The 21,959-nt window shown below is 50.4% G+C and overlaps 1 protein-coding gene across 3 annotated transcripts in view; it reads left to right on the top strand.

Annotated features, from left to right (window-relative positions):
• Positions 1 to 2,801: 2,801 nt before the first annotated feature.
• PI4KB (phosphatidylinositol 4-kinase beta) overlaps positions 2,802 to 21,959 on the top strand; it is a 49,834-nt gene continuing 30,676 nt past the window's right edge. Inside the window, exons 1-4 of one of the 3 annotated variants that reach the window (XM_053369906.1) lie at positions 2,802 to 3,088; positions 5,222 to 5,344; positions 11,061 to 11,207; positions 18,839 to 19,821. In XM_053369906.1, coding sequence (XP_053225881.1) covers positions 18,868 to 19,821 — 954 coding nt within the window. In that variant the 5' untranslated portion in view covers positions 2,802 to 3,088; positions 5,222 to 5,344; positions 11,061 to 11,207; positions 18,839 to 18,867. The remainder of the gene's footprint in view (positions 3,089 to 5,221; positions 5,345 to 11,060; positions 11,208 to 18,838; positions 19,822 to 21,959) is intronic. The other 2 variants (XM_053369904.1, XM_053369907.1) reach the window with 2 other exon arrangements.

Below are 21,959 nucleotides of genomic sequence, written 5' to 3'. Positions count from 1 at the left end.
GTGTGGATCCAGAATTGGCCTCCACAGTCACTTACGGACTCATTGTTAAAACCGTGTTTATGGAAGACAATCTTACTCAGCTACGAGTGATTGCCAAAGTAGAAGACCTTGGAATTTGAATGGAATCCATTCCAGAAGTCCGTTCGACTTCCAAAATGTTCGGAAACCAAAGCGCGGCTTCTGACTGGATGCAGGAAGCTCTTGCAGCCAATAGGAAACCGCGCCAGATGTTCGGCTTCCGAAAATCGGAACACTCACTTCTGGATTTTGATTGTTCGGGAGCCAAGGCACTGGGAAATCCAAGACATGACTGTGTTTATTGTTTCCGTCAAAATTAATTCCAAAAATCTTGTACGTTGCCACCATAACTGATAATGCACTGAGCTTATCGCAGTCCCTCCAGCCATTAGTTGATGCAGAAGAGGACATTTTTGACACCTGCAATACCATTTTTGACTGCAGTACCATCTGCATAGTGATTGCAACCTGGTGGGTGTGGCTGGATGCAATCCTGTGCTTTGTCTCAACGCCTGACTCAGCTGCAAGACAGCAACTGCCTGGGGCAAAGGCGTTGGCAGAGGGACGCTGAGGTTTCCTTCTTCCTAACTCTCTCTTCTCTGCCAGGACATCCTACCTGCCTATAATTGCCCCAAATCTGCCAGCTGCCCTCCTCCATAAACTGCACCCAGAACCAAAACAGCCGCATGGGGAGCGGACAAGCAAAGTTCAGTTCTGCAGCTGGCCAGCACTGCAAGGAATACCGTATTTTTCGCTCTATAAGACGCACCAGACCATAAGACGTACCTAGTTTTTGGAGGAGGAAAACAAGAAAAAAAATATTCTGAATCCCAGAAGCCAGAACAGCAAGAGGGATCGCTGCGCAGTGAAAGCAGCAATCCCTCTTGCTGTTCTGGCTTCTGGGATAGCTGTGCAGCGTGCATTGACTCCATATTTCCCCTTACTTTTTAGGAGGGAAAAAGTGAGTCTTATAGAGCAAAAAATACGGTAATCATAGAATGGTAGGGTTGGAAATGAACCTCAAGGATCATCTAGTCCAACCCCCAGAAATGCAGGAATTGCAGCGTAAAGAATCCCTGACAAATGGCCACCCAACTTCTGTTTAAAAGAGAGCCCACCACCTTCTGAGGGAGCCCATTCCATTACTGCACAGCTCTTAATCTGAAGCTCCTTGTCATCTGAATCCACTGACTCGGGTCCTGCCATCTGGAGCAGCAGAAAACAAGCTCGCTCCATCTTCCACTGGATGTCCTTTCAGATACAGTATTTGAAGAGGATTTTAATAAGGAATTGGGAGGGGGAATTATAATTTATCTTAAAAATCATTGCAAACACTTAAAATCGTTAGTAGGATTGGAATAACAATTGTGAATTTTGCAATGGTGAATTTTGAATATACAGTGGTGGCAATGTAAAAAGAATTGGATTACAGTGGTATGTTGGGTTACAGACACTTCAGGTTCCAGACGCTTCAGGTTCCAGACTCCGCTAACCCAGAAATAGTACCTCGGGTTAAGAACTTTGCTTCAGGATGAGAACAGAAACCGCATGGCAGCGGGAGACCCCATTAGCTAAAGTGGTACTTGAGGTTAAGAACAGTTTCAGGTTAAGAATGAACCTCCGGAATGAATTAAGTTCTTAACCCCAGGTGCCACTGTATTATAAAAGATGCAGGAGGAAATGATTAACAACAGGACCCACGAAAGGGAAGTCCAGGAGATTCTTTGGAATCTTGCTTTTATGTTGTATGTTGGATATCTGATTGCAAAACATTAATTTGAAAAACCAAATGAATAAATTTATTTAAAAAGAACAAGAAGAGGAGGTCACCTCTCTCAGTCTCTTCTGCGCTAAACAGCTGACCCAAAAACTGTATGCTTTGCATTAAGTCTCAGGTTTCATCCCCACTGACTGGCGTCTCCAGGTACTCCTTCTCTGAAACTCTGAAGAGCTTTTGCCAAATAATGCTGACCTGGAGAGACCCGTGGTCTGCTTCCATGCAAGGCAGCTTAAGGTCAATGGATCTCCTCTGAGCAGCTGCAAACAGATTCGATTTTGGAGATTGGGAAATGTGGGATATAAATATTATTAATTATTAAATTTGCATACCGTCCTATACCCACAGATCTCAGGGCGGTTACAACCCAAAATCCCAATATAAAAACATTCAATGCATAATACAAAATTAAAAACAACCCAATAACACCCCCAGTTAATAATAATAATAATTCTTTATTTATAGACTGCCCTTCCCGGTTCAGAAAACAGGGCTCAGGGCGGCTAACAACAAATTTAAAACACTTAATTGATGCAACAACAAAACAGCATAAAATACAGTATAAAACGTGAACAATAAATTCAGAATTCATACTAATGCATAAAGCTATTTAAAAATAATAAATTCTATAAAACCAATTGCAAGCTACTTAATACTATTTCTAAAGGAAAGAGGTACAAGGGCAGCTTTCCTCGGGAATGGCCCGCAATGACGATCGGGCTTGCAAGGGCGGCCCCGATCCCCGACCCCTCCACGCAGCCACTGACTGCACCGCACGCGACTCACAGCGGGGAAACCCGCTGCGCATGCGTGCGTCCCCGAAGCGCCGGTCCCGCCTTCTTTTCCCTCCTCCTCCTTCTCCCTCCCAATCAGGCGCTGGCATAGCCACCTACGGCCCTTCTCTCCATTGCCGCCAACGGGCCCTGACTTGGGGTCCTTCGCCTTCTCCGGGGAGAGAGGGGGGGTTCAGTTAAATTAATAAAAAATAAAACGAACCCCTCCCCATTCGCGTGTGAGGAGAAAGTCAATCTGAGGTGGGGGCGGGAGTTTTTTTTAAAAATGTATTTATTTACCTCACGGCGGGGCGGATAGGGAGAAGAAAGAGGCCCCCTCAGGCGGCGGCGAGGGCAGCCCCGGAGCTGGGCCCGGCGACGGCGGCGGCTGGAAGAGGCTGAGGCGGCCGGACGGAGAGAGACTGAAAGACTGAGGGAGAGAGAGGCCGCGGAGGGGCGCCGGCTCCTGCCTCCCTCCCTCTCTCCCACCGCCGCCTCCCTCCCATGGACACGGCGTGAGGTGAGTGCGGGAAGGCAGGCAGGCACCTCCGAGGGCACCCCTGGGGGGTCCTCCGTCCCCTCCCCCCTCAACGCCCCCTCCCTCCAGGGCCCCTGCCCCCCTCCCCTCTCCTGCCCCAGGGGCCCATGGGAGATTTCGCGGCCCCCCAGACAAGGCCAGGAACTGCCCCCCGTCTTTTGCCCCAGGGGGGCTCAAGGGCCCGTCTTCCCCCCTTCCAACCCCTGCCCCACTGACTCCTTGGGTCTCCCCTCTCCTGCCCCAGGGGCCCATGGGAGATTTCGCGCCCCCTCCCCTTCACGCCCCCCCCAACAAGGCCAGGAACTGCCCCCCGTCTTTTGCCCCAAGGGGGCACAGGGGCCCTTCTTTCCTCCCCTTCCAACCCCTGCCCCACTGACTCCTTGGGTCTGCCCCCACCCCACTGCCAGACCGCCTCTGGATCCGGCCCTCCTTGCCCCCGCCCCAGTTCCTCCTCCTCTTCCCCCGTTTCTTCTGACACGTAAGAGCTCCCACCGTTCAGGTCTCCCTCTTCTCCCCCAAAACTGCCCCATTGGCTCCTGGGGTTTCTTTCCTCGGCCCCCTTTCGCCCCCTTCTCAGTTTCCTCAAATGGATCCCACCAGCCTTGATTTCCTCTGCCCCACTCCCACCTACCCTCTTGCCCCCTTGCCTTCTGGGAGTCTTTGGCTTCCCAACACCGCCCTCCAAAATATTATTTCCCTTACACCCCCTTGTTTTGCATCTCTCCCCACACCCCAGCCTCCACTCTCTTGTCCCCCTCTCTTTGCCTCACTGATTCCTGGGATTTAGTGGCCCCTGTCCACCCCCTTTTTCTGCAAATAAATACTGGTCCCCTTTCTGCTACCCCCTCACTTTGACACTTTCCACTCCATTCCCTGATCCCCGTTTTCCTTTCTCCTGGCCTTGGATATGAGACACCTTCCTCACCGTTGCTCCTCTATTACCTCTGACCCATTTATCTGTAACGTTAATGTCATGCAGCGGCTTCTAGGGTTTAAATCAGACGACTTCTTCTAAAACAAAACATATTTGGGAGGCTAGTAACTTTTTGCAGGCGTATTTCCACACCAGTTGTATCCCACAACTCCATTTTTTGTTCTTAATGTTAAGGAATGCTGGGGTTTTAATACCTCGCCTTTTCCCTCTTCCCCACCCCACTTCCTCCGGGATTTTTCAGAGTCCTTTTCACCCTCCTCGCTGAGTTGCCAAGGAGCAAGTTTCTCTTTTAAAAGCTCTTTTAATTATACACTTGCTTCCTTGTAGGGACGGGAAGATGCGGCTTTGCCTGTGGTGTGGGGAAAGGAGAGTCGGAGCAAGTTTGCCAGCGGTCCTCAGAGCATTTCTGAGTCCTTGCTGGTTTTGCAGCTCTCCGTGCTGAGTGGGCTTTTCTAAGCTTCAGAGACATCCGATTCCAATTACATTCTTACTTTGCAGTTTCTCTGCCTCTTCCACCTCTCCTCTTCTGAGCATTTCCACTTCAGATTGTCTTATAAACCTACCCACCAAGTTTATGATTGTTTTGACATCCCTATATCCCTGCCCACCTTTCCCCCTTGTGAGAACAAGGTACAGGGTTTGAGCCAGGCTTTGCACTTCAACCATAGTGTCCTGAATGTGTATACCAGCTTAAGTTCTGATACAGTGGTACCTCGGGTTAAGTACTTAATTCGTTCCGGAGGTCCGTTCTTAACCTGAAACTGTTCTTAACCTGAAGCACCACTTTAGCTAATGGGGCCTCCCGCTGCCACCACGCTGCTGGAGCACAATTTCTGTTCTCATCCTGAAGCAAAGTTCTTAACCCGAGGTACTATTTCTGGGTTAGTGGAGTCTGTAACCTGAAGCGTATGTAACCTGAAGCGTATGTAGCCCGAGGTACCACTGTATTTCAGTCTTCAAGGATGAACGTTACCCTTCACCCCTTCAAAAATGGAATATGCTTTTGAACATGAAGTGATGCGTGGCATCCCTCCAGATTTCTGCAAACACCTTCCTGGTATTTCAGTGTTTGAGAGAGATGCTGTGTTTAAAAAGCAGACCAAAAACCCCTGCAACTGAAAGGTTGAGTGAGACGCTTCCTCCATTTCCCCTCCCAACACACCTCGTTTTTCTTCCTACAGCTGTGAAGGATCATCGCAGAGAATCCCTTTGAGTCCCCATCTCCAAAGATGGCTGACTCGGCTGGCATTGTGGGCGAGCGTCTCAGCAGGGGCAAGCTGCCTGGTTGGATGGGCACGAGAGAGGTGAGTGGTGGACGGGCCTCCTTCTCTGGGCATGCGTGATGGGCCTTCTTTGTGGTGTATTGGGCTGTTGTTGTTGTTTAGTCGTTTAGTCGTGTCCGCCTCTTCGTGACCCCCTGGACCAGAGCACGCCAGGCACTCCTGTCTTCCACTGCCTCCCGCAGCTTGGTCAAACGCATGTTGGTAGCTTCGAGAACACTGTCCAACCATCTCGTCCTCTGTCATCCCCTTCTCCTTGTGGCCTCCATCTTTCCCAGCATCAGGGTCTTTTCCAGGGAGTCTTCTCTTCTCATGAGGTGGCCAAAATATTGGAGCCTCAGCTTCAGGATCTGTCCTTCCAGTGACCACTCAGGGCTGATTTCCTTCAGAATGGATCGGTTTGATCTTCCTGCAGTCCATGGGACTCTCAAGAGTCTCCTCCAGCACCAGAATTCAATATCGGGCTAGTACTTCCCAATTCTTGGATTTTCAAGAAGAGGAGGAGGGAATCATGATTAACTGCAAGTGTGGGGAACCTCTGGCACTCCAGTTGTTGCTGCACTACCGCTACCCTCATTGCTCAGTTGGTTAGAGCATGGTGCTGATAATGCCACAGTTGCAAGTTCAATCCCTGTATGGGACAACTTCGTATTCCTGCATTGCTGGGAGTTGGACTAGATGATGCTCAGGATCTCTTCCAACTCTACAATTCTATGATCCCTGACCATTGCCCATTCTTGCTGGGGCTAATGGGGGTTGTAATGCAGCAACATCTGGAAGGCCAGAGATTGCCCCGCATCCGATTTCCTTCTTTCTTACCTCTCAAGTCTGGGCTGTTTCCTTCCCTTTTTATCCGGTGCTCCAATCCGAAGCAGACACACACTCCTACCTCTTTCAGCCAATGATTCAATGAGCCTGTTTTGCCAGTAAGAAACGGGGGGGGGGGCCCTCAGCAGCCTGTTTATTTACAGACCAGTAACACACGAAAAGGCTTCCAGAATGGCTGGTTAAAACAAGGCAGTCTCTGCTCACAGGCTTGCAATCTAAATGGCATGGCACAAAAGGAAAGAGGGGCAGGGAGGGAAACTCAGGCACAGATTCTTAAAATGTTTAAATAGCAGTTCTATTGAATGGGAATAGTTCAGGGCTAGGAGGCTCCTGATGGAGCTGGTCTTTCTGCGGAGGCGACAGAACGAGCGCTGCTTTCTAACCTGGCTGGCTGAGGCTCCTTCCAGGTGGCTGTTGAGGGGAGACGAGGCACGATGGAGCTGGTCTTCCAGCAGAGCTGAAGGGCTCCCCTGAGGTTCCCATGAAACACCCTGCCTGGGTGCCTGTTGTGTCCTGTGCTGGTACTGCTGTTCCCTTCTCACTGTTTAGTTACTTTCGTCATCCTTTCCAGAGGGTGCAGCTATCTCTTGCTTTAAGAAGGACGGAGCCTTGCAGCACCTTAAAGGGCTAACAAACTTCTTGTGGCAGGAGCAGAGGGGGCTCTTGTGCTTGGATCCTGTTTATGGGTTTCCCACAGGCATATGGCTGGCTGCTGTGAGAAAAGGATACAGGATGAGATGGGCTCCTGCAGCGCCCATCTTCCGTTCTTAGGTCCATGTTACCACCATCGGTCCTCTGCATTTCATTTGCCTCTGACCTTGCCGCTTACAATTCTCCCCCACTCCTGAAACTGCATACAGTCATACCTCGGGTTACAGACGCTTCAGGCTGTGCATTTTCGGGTTGCGCACTGCACCGAACCCGAAAGTACCGGAATGGGTTACTTCCAGGTTTCGGCACATGCGCAGAAGCACCAAATTGCACGTATGCAGACGCAGCGCTGCGGGTTGCAAACATGCCTCCCGCATGGATCACGTTCGCAGCCCGAGTGTCCACTGTATAGCTCAATATAACACTTTGTATTGCCTGCCGTACTTTGCAAGAGTTTATGTCACACACAAAAACCATTCATCTTTTAAAGTTGCCAAAATACTTTGCTCTTGTTTTTAAATTGGAGCAGCAGTGGTTTGTGTTTAGGCATTCAGTTTTAAACACCCAGAGGACTCTGTGCATGTGAGCCTTTCCCACCCTGATGCCCTCCAGATATTGTTGGATTACTATACCATCTTCCCCGAAAGGAGGAACACAGGAAGCTATCAAGTTAGGGGTGGGTTGCACTGCTTTGCAGTTGTTACGTTCCTACTTGGGTGGTCGTTTCCAGAGGGTGATGCTGGGGAGGGCTCTTTGGCGCCGCGGAGCCTTCAGTGTGGAGTTCCTCCGGGTTCAGTTTTATCCCCCATGCTGTTTTAACATCTACATGAAACCGCTGAGTAGGGTCATCCAGAATTTTGGAGTACGTTGTCAGCAATATGCTGATGCTACATAGCTCTTCTCCTTTACATCTGCAGGTGTGGCAGTGGATGAGCTGAGCCGTTGCCTTGCCTCAGTAGTAGTAGTAGTAATAATAATATAACAACAACAACAACAATAATTTATTATTTGTACCCCGCCCATCTGGCTGGGCTTCCCCAGCCACTCTGGGCGGATTCCAACAAAGATTAAAAATACATTATGCGCTGGATGAGAGCCAACAAATTGAAGCTCAGTCCAAATAAGACTGAGGCTCTGTTAGGGGGTTACACTCCCCCTGAAGGAGCAGGTACGCAGCTTGGGGGTGCTCAGGTGGCCTCAGTGCCATGGAATGCCTTCCATCAGCTTTGGCTGGTTGCCCAGCTGCGCCCCTATCTGGACAGGGCTAGCCTAATTTCTGTCATCTGTACTCTGGTAACCTCTAGGTTAGATTACTGCAACACATTCTACATGGGGCTGCCTCTGAAGGCGGTTCGGAAACTTCAGCTGTGCAGATTTCAGTGGCCAGGTGGTTGGAGCATATTATACTGGTCCTGGTCCAACTGCACTGACTGCCAATTAGCTTTGGGGCCCAATTGAAAGTGCTGGTTTTGACTTAAGAAGTCTTGAACAGCCCAGGACCTTAAGAGCTCAAGGACTGCCTATCCCTATATGAACCAACTTTTAGATCGTGCGGCTGTCATTTGAGGGCCTTCTTTGTGTGCCTTCTCCACATGGAAATGAGCCTTTTCTGCGATGGCTCCCTGTTTATGGAATGCTCTCCCCAGAAAGGTTTGACTGCCACCTTCGTTACATATCTTCATCCGCTAGTTAAAAACATCCCTCTTAAGTCTTTGGCCTATATGTTGCTTAATTGGCTAAAGAGTTACGAGGAATGTTTTTGCCTGGCATCTAAAGATATTTAATGGGAGGAGAGGTATTATTATTAATAATAATAACATATTTTACGAAGTCAGACCCTTGGTCTGTTTAGCTGCATATTGTCTACACTGACTGGCAGCAGCTCTCCTCTCTCAGTCCTACCTCCAAATGCCTGGGACCTTCTGCGTGTAAAGTGGGTGCCCTATATCACTAGCTTTAAAATTAATACTAAGATTCTAGTCCTCATGGTCATGATCCAAGATTTGACTTAGGAATCTGCTTTATACTCAGACCCTTAGTTTATGTAGCTCTGTATTGTCTATGCTGGCAGACAGCATCTCTCTGGGTTTCAGACAGTCCTGCCCGAAGATGGCAGGGATTGAACCCAGGACCTTCTGCATACAAAGCAGGTGCTCTACCACTGAGCTACCACCTTTCCCCAGGTTAGATCAGTTAGGCAAATTAACCTCTCTAATCATAGATACATAGAACTGCAGAGTTGGAAGGGACCCGAGGGGTCATCTAGTCTCACCCCCTTTCATTGCTCACGGGTGAGGAGGCTGTGGCCCTCCAGCTCTTGCTGGACTACATCTCCCGCCATCCTCCCTGACCTTGGGCATGCTGGCTGCTGGGAGTTGGAGTCCAGCGAAAGACTTCCGATATGATCGTAAATTGTTTCAGTATGCCACGGCTGCCGCTAGGATCCTCGTGGCCCAAAAGTGGAAATCCCAGGAAATCCCAACTCTAATAGAGTGGCAGACTAAATTTTTTGAATATACAGAATTAGCAAAAATGACCTATAAAATTCGAGACCAAAAAGTGACAAAGTTTGAAGAAGAGTGGAGTAACTGCATTAACGAATTAACTGCAGAAGTTTAAAAACTGTAGCAGGGCTAATATAAATCCTGTGATGTGAATAGAGGGTAAATAAGAATCTGCAAGAGAAGGTGTAAATTAGGAAAACCGTAGCAGGGAAGGAGGGAAGTCTGGGCACGAAATTGCGCAAGGTAAATAAGACAACACAAAATGTTGATTGTAAAACTTTAAGTTTTATTTATGTTTGTGAAAATCAATAAAAAGCATTGGGGTGGGGGGAAAGAAAGACTTCTGATATGTCCCGCCCTTCCTGTAAGGTAGACCAGCATCATTCATCGCCCAGCACAGGCAGGTGGTTGCGAAGGGGGTGAGTCAGCTGTGACAGAATGGTGTGGGATGGCAAAGTGGTTTTCCAGCGCTCATGGCCCTCTGTGTGTATGTGAGCACATGGCTGTGATATTCCAGCCTGCAAGAACTCTGGGAGCAATAACTCTTGTCACCGCTGCTTCAGAAGCAAACCCCCGGCAGTTGCCACCATCTCCGTGTGACTCAGTGGCTTGGTTCAGACTTGCCTCTTTGTGTGTGTACATTTAAAAAAAAAAGTATACTCATCCTGCTAAATTGCCCTTGCACAAGTTCGGCTGTCTGCTCCTCCCCGCCCCCTGTCGATGCTGCAAAGTTCCCTGGGATCACTGCCTTCTTGGGTAGAAATCTAGGGCCTCCTCAACAGCCGTATTCATTTCAATCACTATCATACCACTTTGTTCCGTCGTGGCTTTCCCCCAAAGAATCCTGGGAGCTGTAGTATGTTCAGGGTGCTTAAAGTTGTTAGGAGCAAGCCTCAGTTCCCTTTACAGTTGACAGAGTAGTTTAACCAACCCTCATTAGCAAGACATGGAAGGGTTCCCCCCCCTCTAACTTATCATTTGCATCATTTTTCAGTTTGCAAAACCTGGTTTAAAACTTGTTTGCGCAAACGCATTTGGAGGTGGTTTGCAAAAGCCCATTTCCCCGCTGCGGCCCCCAAGGCATCCTGGGAATGTTAGTTCTTTGGAGGAGCTAGGGGTGACTAACAGGAAGAGCCCTGGTTCCCTCAGGAAACTACAGGTTCCAGGATTCCTTGCTGCAGCTATATTTTCCAATCCCCAGAGAAAGGGATGGATTGTTAAACCGCTCTATTAATTGCCGCTCTGTGAGGGGGAACAAGGGTCTCCTGCCGATAATTTTCAGCACCCTGAACAAACTACAGTTCGCAGTGTGTTTTGGGGGAAGCCACGGCTGTTTAAAGTGGAATTATAGTGCATATGGGACCCTACCTATTTCAAAAGCCCTCCAGCCTCTGGCATTTCAAAGGTAGACTGCCTCTGCAAGTGGAGGTTGCATGTAGCATCGTGACTGTTAGCCTCTCCAGGATTACAGGCTTCCAAATTATTTTCCCGGCCTAATTCAAGGTCTGGGCTTTGAGCTTTTTAAATCAGGGGTGTGGGAACCTGTGGCTCTCCACATCCTGTGGTTGGGCTCTCAGCTCCCATTAGCCCTAAGAGCCAGTGTGGTCAGGGGGGGGATGATGATGATTATGATAGCTGGAATGCAGCAACACCTGACGCGCCACAGGTTCTCCACCCCTGTATTAAAGCCCCAAAACAGCCCAGAGGTCACACCAGAGACGCACCACCTCCAGTCATGTCCTTTTGTGTCCTTTAAGGCCCTCTGCAGATACCCTGCTCTCTGCCCTTGGTGGCAGCTTCCAAGAGCAGAGCCTTCTCTGCAGTGACACTCCCCCCCCCCACCAGCAGCACCCTTGTAGAATTCCTGGCCGAAGAAAGAGGGGGCAGCAGCCAAGGAGAGAGATGTAAGAAATTATTGACTTATTGAAGACTGGAGGGAGCATGGAGGTGTCTTGGGAAGGGAGGGGAGGAGATTGAACAATGAGGACTAGAATCTTTATATTTATGCAAAGCATCAGCACAAGGGGCCTTAAAGATTCTGCAGCTACCAGAATCTGTCGGAGTGCGCAAGTTTCTGACGCGTCCAAAGTGCTTTGGGCTGACCGGACAGGAGACTTTTAATTTATTTATTTTTTAGCCTTCCCTGGCTCGGCCTCTGTGGAAAAAGCCTAATTCCTGTCCAGCGAGTCTTTCCTCTACGCCAAGAAGAGTCCATACTTGAAAGATGGTGGGGGTTTTCCCAACTGCCCTGTTTAATTTAGGTCTGGATTGGTGCTGCCTTCATAGACAGGTGTAATCCTGTTCTTCACCTGCCCTCCCACCCCAAAGTCCCTGCTTTTCTTGTTGTCGACTTCAGGCTAGGCCTGCTTTCCTTGACCTTTGAAGCGATTTCTTGACATGGAGTCGGAGAAGGGATGGGGGCTGAGGGGAGGTTGCACTGCTTAACGTAGGCCTCGTAAGCGAAACTTCAATGAGGGCACGTGTTCTGTCCTTGGGAGGTGGGTGGGCAGAAAATTCTGCAAAACGCTCAGCCTTGTAACACCGTTTAATAGCCACCAGATGTCTGGAGCTTATCCTGGCGCTATCTGGGCTGGTTCCACAATCCCAGCTTCCAGCTTTCATGCAAAGCGTAATTAACTTGGAGAGATCGCTAATCCTGTGCCACGGGGTGCAGCCATTGCCTAGGACAGCTCTTTAAAACAATATAATAATATTTATTTTTAAGTTTAGCTCTCCTGGATGGCTGTAAAAGAGCTTTGGATGAATACAGGAGAAGGCCACGAGTCACAATGGCTGTGCACTGCCTCCACGGTCAGATGCAGTAACGCTTCTGAATACCAGTTGCTGGAAGCCACGGGAGGAGAAAGGGTTCTTGCACCCGGGTCCTGCTTGTGAGTTTCCCGCAGGCCCCTGGGTGGCCACCGCTGGGATGGGCCGTTGGCCTGATCCAGCAGGGCTATCCTTGCGGAGGTCTGTTGTGACAGCAGAATCTCCATGCCCAGGGATAATCTACCTCTGAATACCAGATATTGTGGAACGACGATTGGAGAATACAGGAGCGCTCCGGTCTTGCTTGTGGGCTTCCTGTTGCGGCATCTGGTTGGCCACTGTGAGAACAGGATGCTGGGCTAGATGGGCCCCCTTTGGCCTCATCCAGAAAGCAGGCTCGTCTGATGTTCCTATATCCTTTTGGGTGGTTTCACATCCTTAACTTCGTGTTTTGCATCAGGTTGCCTCCGATGCAAAGACCCATCAAAATGAATGTGTGTGTGACTAAGCTAGGGTGATTAATTTCAGTGGGTTTACTTGGAGTAAAATTTAGTTGGGTACAGCCCATTGACTATGCTGTCACCCCTCCCCCATATATATACAGTGGTACCTCGGGTTACATATGCTTCAGGTTACAGACTCCGCTAACCCAGAAATAGTACCTCGGATTAAGAACTTTTGCTTCAGGATGAGAACAGAAATCGTGCTCCAGTGGCGGCGCAGCAGCAGAAGGCCCCTTTAGTGGTGCTTCAGGTTAAGAACAGTTTCAGGTTAAGAACAGACCTCCGGAACAAATTAAGTACTTAACCCGAGGTACCACTGTACAGTCATACCTCAGGTTACAGCCGCTTCAGGTTGTGTTTTTTTCAGGTTATGGACCGCCGGAAGTACCGGAACGGGTTACTTCTGGGTTTCTGTGGTTGCGCATGTGCAGAAGCGCTGAATCGCAACCCGTGTGTGCACAGACGCGGGTTGCGAACATGTATCCCACACGGATCACGTTCGCAACCCAAGCGTCCACTGTATATATTTAAAGCACAATCTGTTTTGGGTACTCAGATGAGCAAGGTGAAGAAAAATGTGGTTAAATGTGACAGGAGGGCCTGTGCGGGAATCCCCTGAGAGATCTTGAGCTGCCTCATCCTCTGGCAGTGGAGAGCTAATTGGCTCTTGGCCTCAGGCTGAGCTCCCTGCTGGAATTCCCCCTCCCCGGTTCTCTCCTGCTTCCTGTGAAACAGGAGCTGCGAATTTGGGGAGTGACCATGGGCAAACTGCTTCTCTTCCTTGCCAAATCCCCCCAAAACATGGGGGTGATAATGCTGGCCTGCCTTGCAAGGCTGTTGTAAAGATTTGCAAGAGAGTCCTTGAGGAAATGGATATATAAATATGATATAGCGGGGGGGGGGCTGGGTAAGGCTGCTCTGCAGGGTTCTGTGGTAGAAGTTGCTGTGGGATGGGTTCTCTGATTCTCTTTGGGCTTGTTTACTTTGGAAAGCTGCTGCAGTTGTGGATCCTGGACTACAAATCCCCTGGTGCTAGTCCCTGGATTAACCTGAGTCCGCTGAAAGCAACAGCTCCTCCACATTTATTTTAAGCATTGGTGTGGGAGAGGGAGAGAGGGAGAAAAGATCATAGAAGGCAAAATTCCTCTGGGGCTTTTGATGAGAGAAGCCGGCCGTACCCAGGGCCCCACCTTCCAGCGGTTACATCACACGCTAAGCAGATAAAACTGGGTATTCATTCCATCCTTTAATTAGTAGGGAGTCATTTAATTTCGGACCCTGTGACCTGCTAGCGTGTTCTTCGCAGGCTGCAAATCCTCTCTTGTGTGGCGCTTTGAATTTGGGAGTGTTATTGGCAGGAAACTCCTCTAAGTGAAAGCTTCCCTTTTTGGAAAGAAGGGGATTAATTCTTCTGCGCTCTGTGTGTGTGTGTTAATCTCTGGGCGCGTGAGGAAGCATAGCTCTGCTGCAGTGACTCTTAACATTTGAAGATCACAAGGGAAGGGATGACGCTCGGGGCCAGAGCATCTGCTCAGCATGCAGAAAGTTCAGCCCCCGCCATCTCCAGGACAGGCTCCTTACCTGAAGCCCTAGAGAACCGCTGCCAGTCCGTGTAGACAATACTCAGCCAGTGCGACCAAGGGGCTGACACTGTGAAAGGCATCTTTCTGTGGTTTCCTGTTAAATCAGCCCTTTATTCGCAACCATGAGGACTATTTGTTGTTTAGTCGTGTCCAACTCTTCGTGACCCCATGGACCAGAGCACACCAGGCACTCCTGTCTTCCGCTGCCTCCCGCAGTTTGGTCAAACTCATGCTGGTAGCTTCAAGAACACTGTCCCACCATCTCGTCCTCTGTCGTCCCCTTCTCCTTGTGCCCTCCATCTTTCCCAACATCAGGGTCTTTTCCAGGGAGTCTTCTCTTCTCATGAGGTGGCCAAAGTCTTGTAGCCTCAGCTTCAGGGTCTGTCCTTCCAGTGAGCACTCGGGGCTGATTTCCTTCAGAATGGAGAGGTTTGATCTTCTTGCAGTCTGTGGGACTCTCAAGAGTTTCCTCCAGCACCATAATTCAAAAGCATCCATTCTTCGGCGATCAGCCTTCTTTATGGTCCAGCTTTCACTTCCATACATCACTACTCGGAAAACCATATCTTTTACTATATGAACCTTTGTTGGCGAGGTGATGTCTCTACATTTTAAGATGCTGTCTAGGTTTGTCATTGCTTTTCTCCCAAGAAGCAGGCGTCTTTTAATTTCGTGGCTGCTGTCACCATCTGCAGTGATCACGGAGCCCAAGAAAGTAAAATCTCTCACTGCCTCCATTTCTTCCCTTTCAATTTGCCAGGAGGTGATGGGCCCAGGGGCCATGATCTTCGTTTTTTTGATGTTGAGCTTCAGACCATATTTTGCGCTCTCCTCTTTCACCCTCATTAAAAGGTTCTTTAATTCCTCCTCACTTTCTGTCATCGAATTATCTTTTGGGGAAGGACAGCAGTGAGCACCTGCACCGAATGCAGAAGGCCCCGGGTTCAAAGCCCAGTGGCACCTCGGAAAGACTCCCTCTTTACACCCCCGGAGAGACTCTGCCACTAGTGTCAGCAGCACTGAGCTGAGTTGGACTCTAGGGTCTGAGTTGGTGCTGGGAGCTTTCTGCATCCCAGGGACTTGCAGGTTCTGGCTTCAGTCAGTAGCCAGCTGTTGACTTCTGCTTGCCATGGACTCTTTCATTTGCCTGATAGATTTGTGGCTGTCAGGTGGGGCCTCTCCATCCTCTCCTCTGGGCTTACTGCCATCCGGCCTAGATCTTCCCACTTCCTTCACCTGCGTTCGATTCACCTGGCTCTACATCTGCACCTGTCCTTTGGCGCTCTTGACACTTCTCCACGTGTTGCCCAAGTTCTCTTTGCTTGCCAGTTCATTTCTGTGCAGCCCGCTTCGCACCCACTTCCACGTCCTTTGCCTTTCCTCTCCTCCGGGCTTTGCATCCATGGGGAGCTGCCCCCCCCCTCCCCGCGCCTACATCTCAGTTAATTTACTTCCCGGAACACAGACTTTTAATTGCTCCTCTCAGAAGTCTTCCTTCTTGCAGAATGACTCCTCCTGCCAAGACTCCTGTGCCTAAATTTCAGCCTCTTTTACTTCGCTGCCTAAGTGTGGCATTGTGTTGTTGTTATTTAAAATATGAGTTAAGTCATGAAGGCTTATCATTAACTACACAGCATGATGACTAAATAGCAGAAATGAGGGGGAGATATTTAAATTCTGCTTCCTGCAAATGGCTTCTTCGGGGTTTGTTCACAGATGGCAGGGGTGGGGGCCGAATGGGGCCCTGCAACTCTCTCTATTTGCCCCTTGTTTAATAAACCTCCGATGGACTCCAGCTAAATCCCTTAATGGTCTTCTGCTCTCTCCCCCCCCCGCCTCCCTTAATCTCCCCCGCCAGCTCCAAATTTGTTAGTGCTGCTATGGGGGGGGGGGCAGAGGAGTGTCCGGACACTGGCACAACACAGTTTCTATCCTATGCCAAAGATGCCTTTCTTTGTTCTGGTCTTGGGGTGCACATATGTTCTAGGACCTAATCCATGGGTAGGCAAACTAAGGCCCGGGGGCCGGAGCCGTCCCAATCGCCTTCTAAATCCGGCCCATGGACGGTCCAGGAATCAGCATGTTTTTCCATGAGTAGAATGTGTCCTTTTATTTAAAATGCATCTCTGGGTTATTTGTGGGGCATAGGAATCCGTTCATTCTCCCCCCCCCCAAAAAAAATATAGTCCGGCCCCCCACAAGGTCTGAGGGACAGTGGACCGGCCCCCTGCTGAAAAAGTTTGCTGACCCCTGACCTAACCTGTTGCTGTAATTTGTTTAGAACTTTTTTAAATGCTGCATTTCAAAGTGTTGCAACCTGCCCTGGAACCTTAGCTTGAAGGGCGGGCAATAAATCAAATTATTATTAATTATAATATTCATTTATTCATTGCATTCATATCTCACTTTTTTTTTTTAATCCTAGGAGCTCGAAGTGGTGTATTTGGTTCTCCCCTGCCCACCTCATTTAATCCCTGCCACAACCCTATGAGGCAGGTTAGGCTGAGAGAGGTAGCAACTTTCCCCCAAAGTCACACCCAGTGAGCTTCATGAGGCAGAGTGGGGGGGATTTGAACCTTGGTCTCGCCCAGGTCCTGGTCTGACACTAACCACTATGCCGCCACCAGAGGCTCTTGCCGACAGGGCTGGCGTTTCGGCTGGGCCCAGTCAGTGAAGGGCATGCAGCTCCCACCAGACTACAGATCCGTTAGACACTTGCAGCGACCAGAGACTGCTGCCTGTCAGCCTACATGCTTTTCCCGTTCCAGTACCATTAAACTAATCCTGTTAACGACTTCTCGGTCTCGTACGACCTGTGCCGTGGACCTGTGCTGGATCTACGGAGCGGTGGGGGAGATTTTAGTATTTAAACAGCGCCTTCTTGCTGCACAGGCAACATTCTTAGTTCTGGGACGGCCACAAGTTGAGTCACCAGATTCCAAAACGGCGCAGCTGCTTTCGTAAGGCTGCTCTGGGACCAAAATTACTACATTCATTTTTTTACATCCCACCATTTTCTCATACTGAGACTTCAGGCGGCGTACACAAATTAAAACAACACAGATAAAATACAGGACACTGCAAACATATAAAAAATAATAGTAAAAATAAATTAAAGCATAATAGAATTAACACAACATCAAAATAGATGTGTTAAAATATAGATAGTAAATTCATCACAGCACTATTTAAAATCCAGTCAGTTCCCGAAGACCTGTTGGAATAAAACAGTATTCACCTGTTGGCTGAACGACAGCAAAGAGGGTGTCTGTCTGGCTTCTCTAGGGAAGGAGTTTCAAAGTCAGGGAGCCACCACCAAAAAGGCCTGCCTTCTCCCACCAAATGTGCCTCTGATGGTGGCAGGATGGAAAGAAGGATATAGTGGTATCTTTGGTTACGAACTTAATTCGTTCCGGAGGTCCGTTCTTAAACTGAAACTGTTCTTAACCTGGGTCGCGCTTTTGCTAACGGGGCCTCCCGTTGCGCACGCACGCGCCTCTGGTGTGCAATTTTCGTTCGCATCCTGGGGCAAAGTTCGCAACCAGGAGCATCTACTTCCAGGTTAACGGAGCTCGTAACCTGAAGCATTCATAACCAGAGGTACCACTGCATGTTGTGAAGAGGTAGCAGCCCGCAGCCTCTGCCCACATCGTGAGAGAAGTATTCCCACTCTCTCCCTGCCTTCCACACTCCAAGAGTCTCCGGCAGTTTCCCAGGGGTTAGAGAAGCTTTAAGTGCATGTATGTGGCCAGCGGTAAAAAAAGGAGGGCAGCCTCTTTATGCTCTGCAGTTAATTTTTTAAGAAGCTTCTGCCGTCTTCTACTGTGGCGTCAGGACTGGAGGTCACAAGCAGGCCTTGAACTGGTGACCCCAGGGTTCTTGGGCAGGGTTCAGCCCAAGGTGACCACCTCTGGCCAAAGGAGGGAGCCACAGTGAAAACTCAGTAAACCAATAGTATCAATAGCGTTGATACTGCATGGGAGCAGGGTTGGTTTCTACCTTAAGAATGGGTGTCAAAAGTGGGATTTGAATCCTAGCCGCGCTCTGTACATTGGGCCACAATCTCTCTCGTCAAGTGGGAAAGCAAATCTGCTTTAGGCAGCCTTGTCAAAACGCTGGTCACCTGTGGTGAGTCAGAAATTGTTTCTGGTGACCGAGGAGGAGGAACATTGGCACTCATCCCACCCCCCTTTTTAGTCTACAGATGACTGGCATAGGTCTATGCCCTAGCAATCTTGTGGCCTTTTCCCAGCCTGTATTTGCTGCAAAAGAATCCTCTTTCTATGAATAACCATAGTCTTGGTGGTGGAATGTGAAACGGGATCGTCCGTTTGTTTGTTTTTAAGCACTGAAATACAGGCTGTATTTAGCAGGGCCACAGCTCAGCGATAATCTGCTTTGTGTGCACAAGGTCCCGGGTTCAATCCCTTGCAGCGTTTCCAGGCAAGGCTGGAAATGTTCCCTGCCAGTCAGTGTAGTCAATACTGAGCCAGATGTACCTATTAAACCAGACTGTTATTTGCAACCATGAGGACTAGAGTCTTAGTTTGCCTTTTGGGGAAGGACGCAAGTTCCTCGAGAGAACACCTGCGTTGCTGTGTAAGGCCAGCACTCTGTGCTCCCAGGCTGCCTGATGAGTGCATGTTCTCTTTTAATTCCCTCTCCCGGTTTGCTTTCCAGCTTTGAAAGAGCACAGACCCGCCTTGGATATGAGTGACTCTGACGCAGATGTGCCGCCGCCAGGGGAGGAGGAAGAGGAGGAGGAGGCACTGGCCGCAGCGGTGCTGCCGCCCCCAGGAAATGGTGGGGTGGCGGCCCTGGGGGTCATCACGGAAGGCGTGGGCGAGCTGGCGGTCATTGACCCTGAGGTGGCCAAGAAGGCCTGCGAGGAGGTGCTGGAGAAGGTCAAGCTGATGCATTGCATCTCTCCCGACGGGTCCATCCAGCTGAAGGATGGCAGCGCAGGCCCGGCTCGCCGGCCCGGCCTGGCCCTGCTGAACGGCAGCCCCGGCGAGTGCTGCGAGATCAAGTGCCTGGACGACCCTCCGGACAAGATCCAGGAGGAGGAGCAGCAGCACGCGCCCAACTCGGTCAAGAGCGCCCGGCGGCGCCAGAAGAACAACTCGGCCAAGCAGTCGTGGCTGCTGCGCCTGTTCGAGTCGAAACTCTTTGACATCTCCATGGCGATCTCGTACCTGTACAACTCGAAGGAGCCCGGCGTGCAGGCCTACATTGGGAACCGGCTCTTCTGCTTCCGCAACGAGGACGTGGACTTCTACCTGCCGCAGCTGCTGAACATGTACATCCACATGGACGAGGACGTGGGCGACGCCATCAAGCCCTACATCGTCCACCGCTGCCGGCAGAGCATCAACTTCTCCCTGCAGTGCGCCCTCCTGCTGGGCGCCTACTCCTCGGACATGCACATCTCCACCCAGCGCCACTCCCGTGGGACCAAGCTGCGGAAGCTCATCCTCTCCGACGAGCTCAAGCCGGCCCACCGGAAGAGGGAGCTGCCGGCCCTCGGCCCGGCCCCCGAGGCGGGGCTCTCCCCCTCCAAAAGGACTCACCAGAGGTCCAAGTCGGACGCCACCGTCGGCATCCACCTCAGCAGCAACCTGAAGAGGACCGCCAGCAACCCCAAAGTGGAGAACGACGACGAGGTAACGTGGGGCGAGGGGCGTCCCCAGATTCACGGGGCAGGGGGATAGGTTACTGGGGTATTCAGCTTTTAATCCTTGTGAAAACGAACGTATCAGGAGAGGGGAAATTCTGCCTAGGGCGGGCTTCCAGCTCTGTGGCAAGTTGGTAGGCAGAGGCCATTCTCGTGCCAGAGAGCTGGGCATAGGGTAAGACATGCGCCAACCAGGTTGTGGCTGCTTTCCTGGCTCAGCTTTGTCCTCCACCTTTTGGAGTCCTGCCTGATTTTGCTGCCAGCTTTCATGCGGATCCAACGTGGGACGGGGCAGCTCCATTTCTGCTGCTTATCAAGGGACCGCTTGATCTCGAGCATCTCTTGGGACGATGTAATCGGGCGTTGCCAACCAGTCCCCCTGATAGCGGTAGAGGAAAAGAAAAAGGCCAGGGGGCACATGTGTGTTGCCCTGATCGCCCACCATTGCCTCCAATCCCGTGTTTACAGTTTTTATATATGTACCCTGTTCCTCAAGGGTCTTACAGTCGAAAATCCACACGTATTGGGGCAGCCTTGGAAAAGGGCTGTGGGCCTGGGGTGGAACACCTGACTGGCGTGCAGAGTGTCCCAGTTTCCACCCCTGGCATCTCCAGGTAGGGCTGGGAACGTCCCCTGCTTGAAAACCCTGGAGAGCTGCTGCCATTCAGCATGCCGGCAGGACTGTGGGTATAAATCCGTCTAAGGCAGCTTCCTGTGTTCCTTCCCCACCATGACACCTTCCAGATGTTTCAGGCTCCCAGCCGTATTGTTTGCTCCAGGCCAGTGGTGCCGGCTGGGTTGATGGGAGCTGTGAGCCTGAAACATCTGGGGAAGGCCATGCTAGATAAGGAGATGCTTACAGGAGTCGGCGTCATTAATATGATATATTGGGAATATGTGGGTGAGGTTCTAGGCCTCCCGCTCTGAGGAATGGGGAAAGTGGACCTGGGGGTGGGTGATGGGGAAGATGGCAATCCCAGGGGGCAGCCGCGCTCACCATCCGGAGAGTCTTCTAGCCCCTGGCTAGCCACTGATTGACAGTGCCATGGGACAGTGGGTGGGACCTAGTTTTAGCTCCGCCTCTACAGTCGATAAAGCCGTCTTGGCGCCAGTATTTTGTTCTCTCCATGAATCCTCTCTTCCACCCAGTGGTGTTGGCGGTGTGATTTCTCTCTTTCGGGAAACAAACAAAAAAATGTGCAGAAAAGAAACTTTGAAACCCAGAGTATTAATTTGCTTAGATTTCCTTGCCAAAATTGGTGATAGATCTTGACTGAGATAGAGGGAACATAAGGCCCTGTGTGTTCCATGGGGAAATCCCACCAGAAATCCTCTTGGTTTTTTAAGGAGACAGGGATGGCGCGCATCTGTGGCCTCCCAGCTGTTCCTGGACTGCCACTCCCATCGTCCCTCATGGCTGGCTATGCTGGCAGCTGGCGCTGAAGGGAATTGGGGGTCCGAACCACACCTGAAGGTTCCCCAGCCTTGCAGTAGAGGGGAACAAATGTATCCAGGGGTATTCATGGAATTATGATCTAGTTTTGCATGTTGTGGTTTTTAATTCCAAGCTTCTTCCAGGGAGCTCAGGGTGGCTATGTGTCTTCTCCCCATCCTTTCCTGTGGACCCTCACAACAACCCTGCGAGGTAGGCTAGGACTAAGAGGTCCTCCAGGGAGCTAACTGGCCAGGCAGGAGTATAAACCCACGTCTTGCCAGTCCAACACTCTCAAGAGCAGCCAATGTGGTGCCTTTCAGATGTTGTTGGGCTACAACTCCCATCATTCCTCAGCCTCATTTATTATAATTAATAAAACGGGCTCCCAGCCCGACCCAGAGCAAGATCCTTTCTGCCGCCTGCCTTTATTAAAGAAGAAAAACTGGTGAAAGAATTAAAAAGTGGAGGAAAGAGATTGTGCTGGGGGCGGATACCCAATGCGACACCAGCTGCTGAATCTCAATGGGTGTGGACATGGATTCCCATGCTTGTGGGGCAGGGGAACAAAAGTTGGAGAGCTTTAAATCATGGGTGGGGAACCCTTTTTTGGCTCCCCGGACCAGATCCTTATCAGGATCAGCCTCCAGGGGCCAAATTTGGTGTCAAATACGTGACATCATTTTGGCGTCATG

This window comes from Podarcis raffonei, chromosome 16 (genome assembly GCF_027172205.1).
Source record: "Podarcis raffonei isolate rPodRaf1 chromosome 16, rPodRaf1.pri, whole genome shotgun sequence".
Classification (NCBI taxonomy): domain Eukaryota; kingdom Metazoa; phylum Chordata; class Lepidosauria; order Squamata; family Lacertidae; genus Podarcis; species Podarcis raffonei.
Note: the sequence above shows the minus strand (reverse complement) of the source record. Positions and strands in the feature narration are given on the sequence as shown.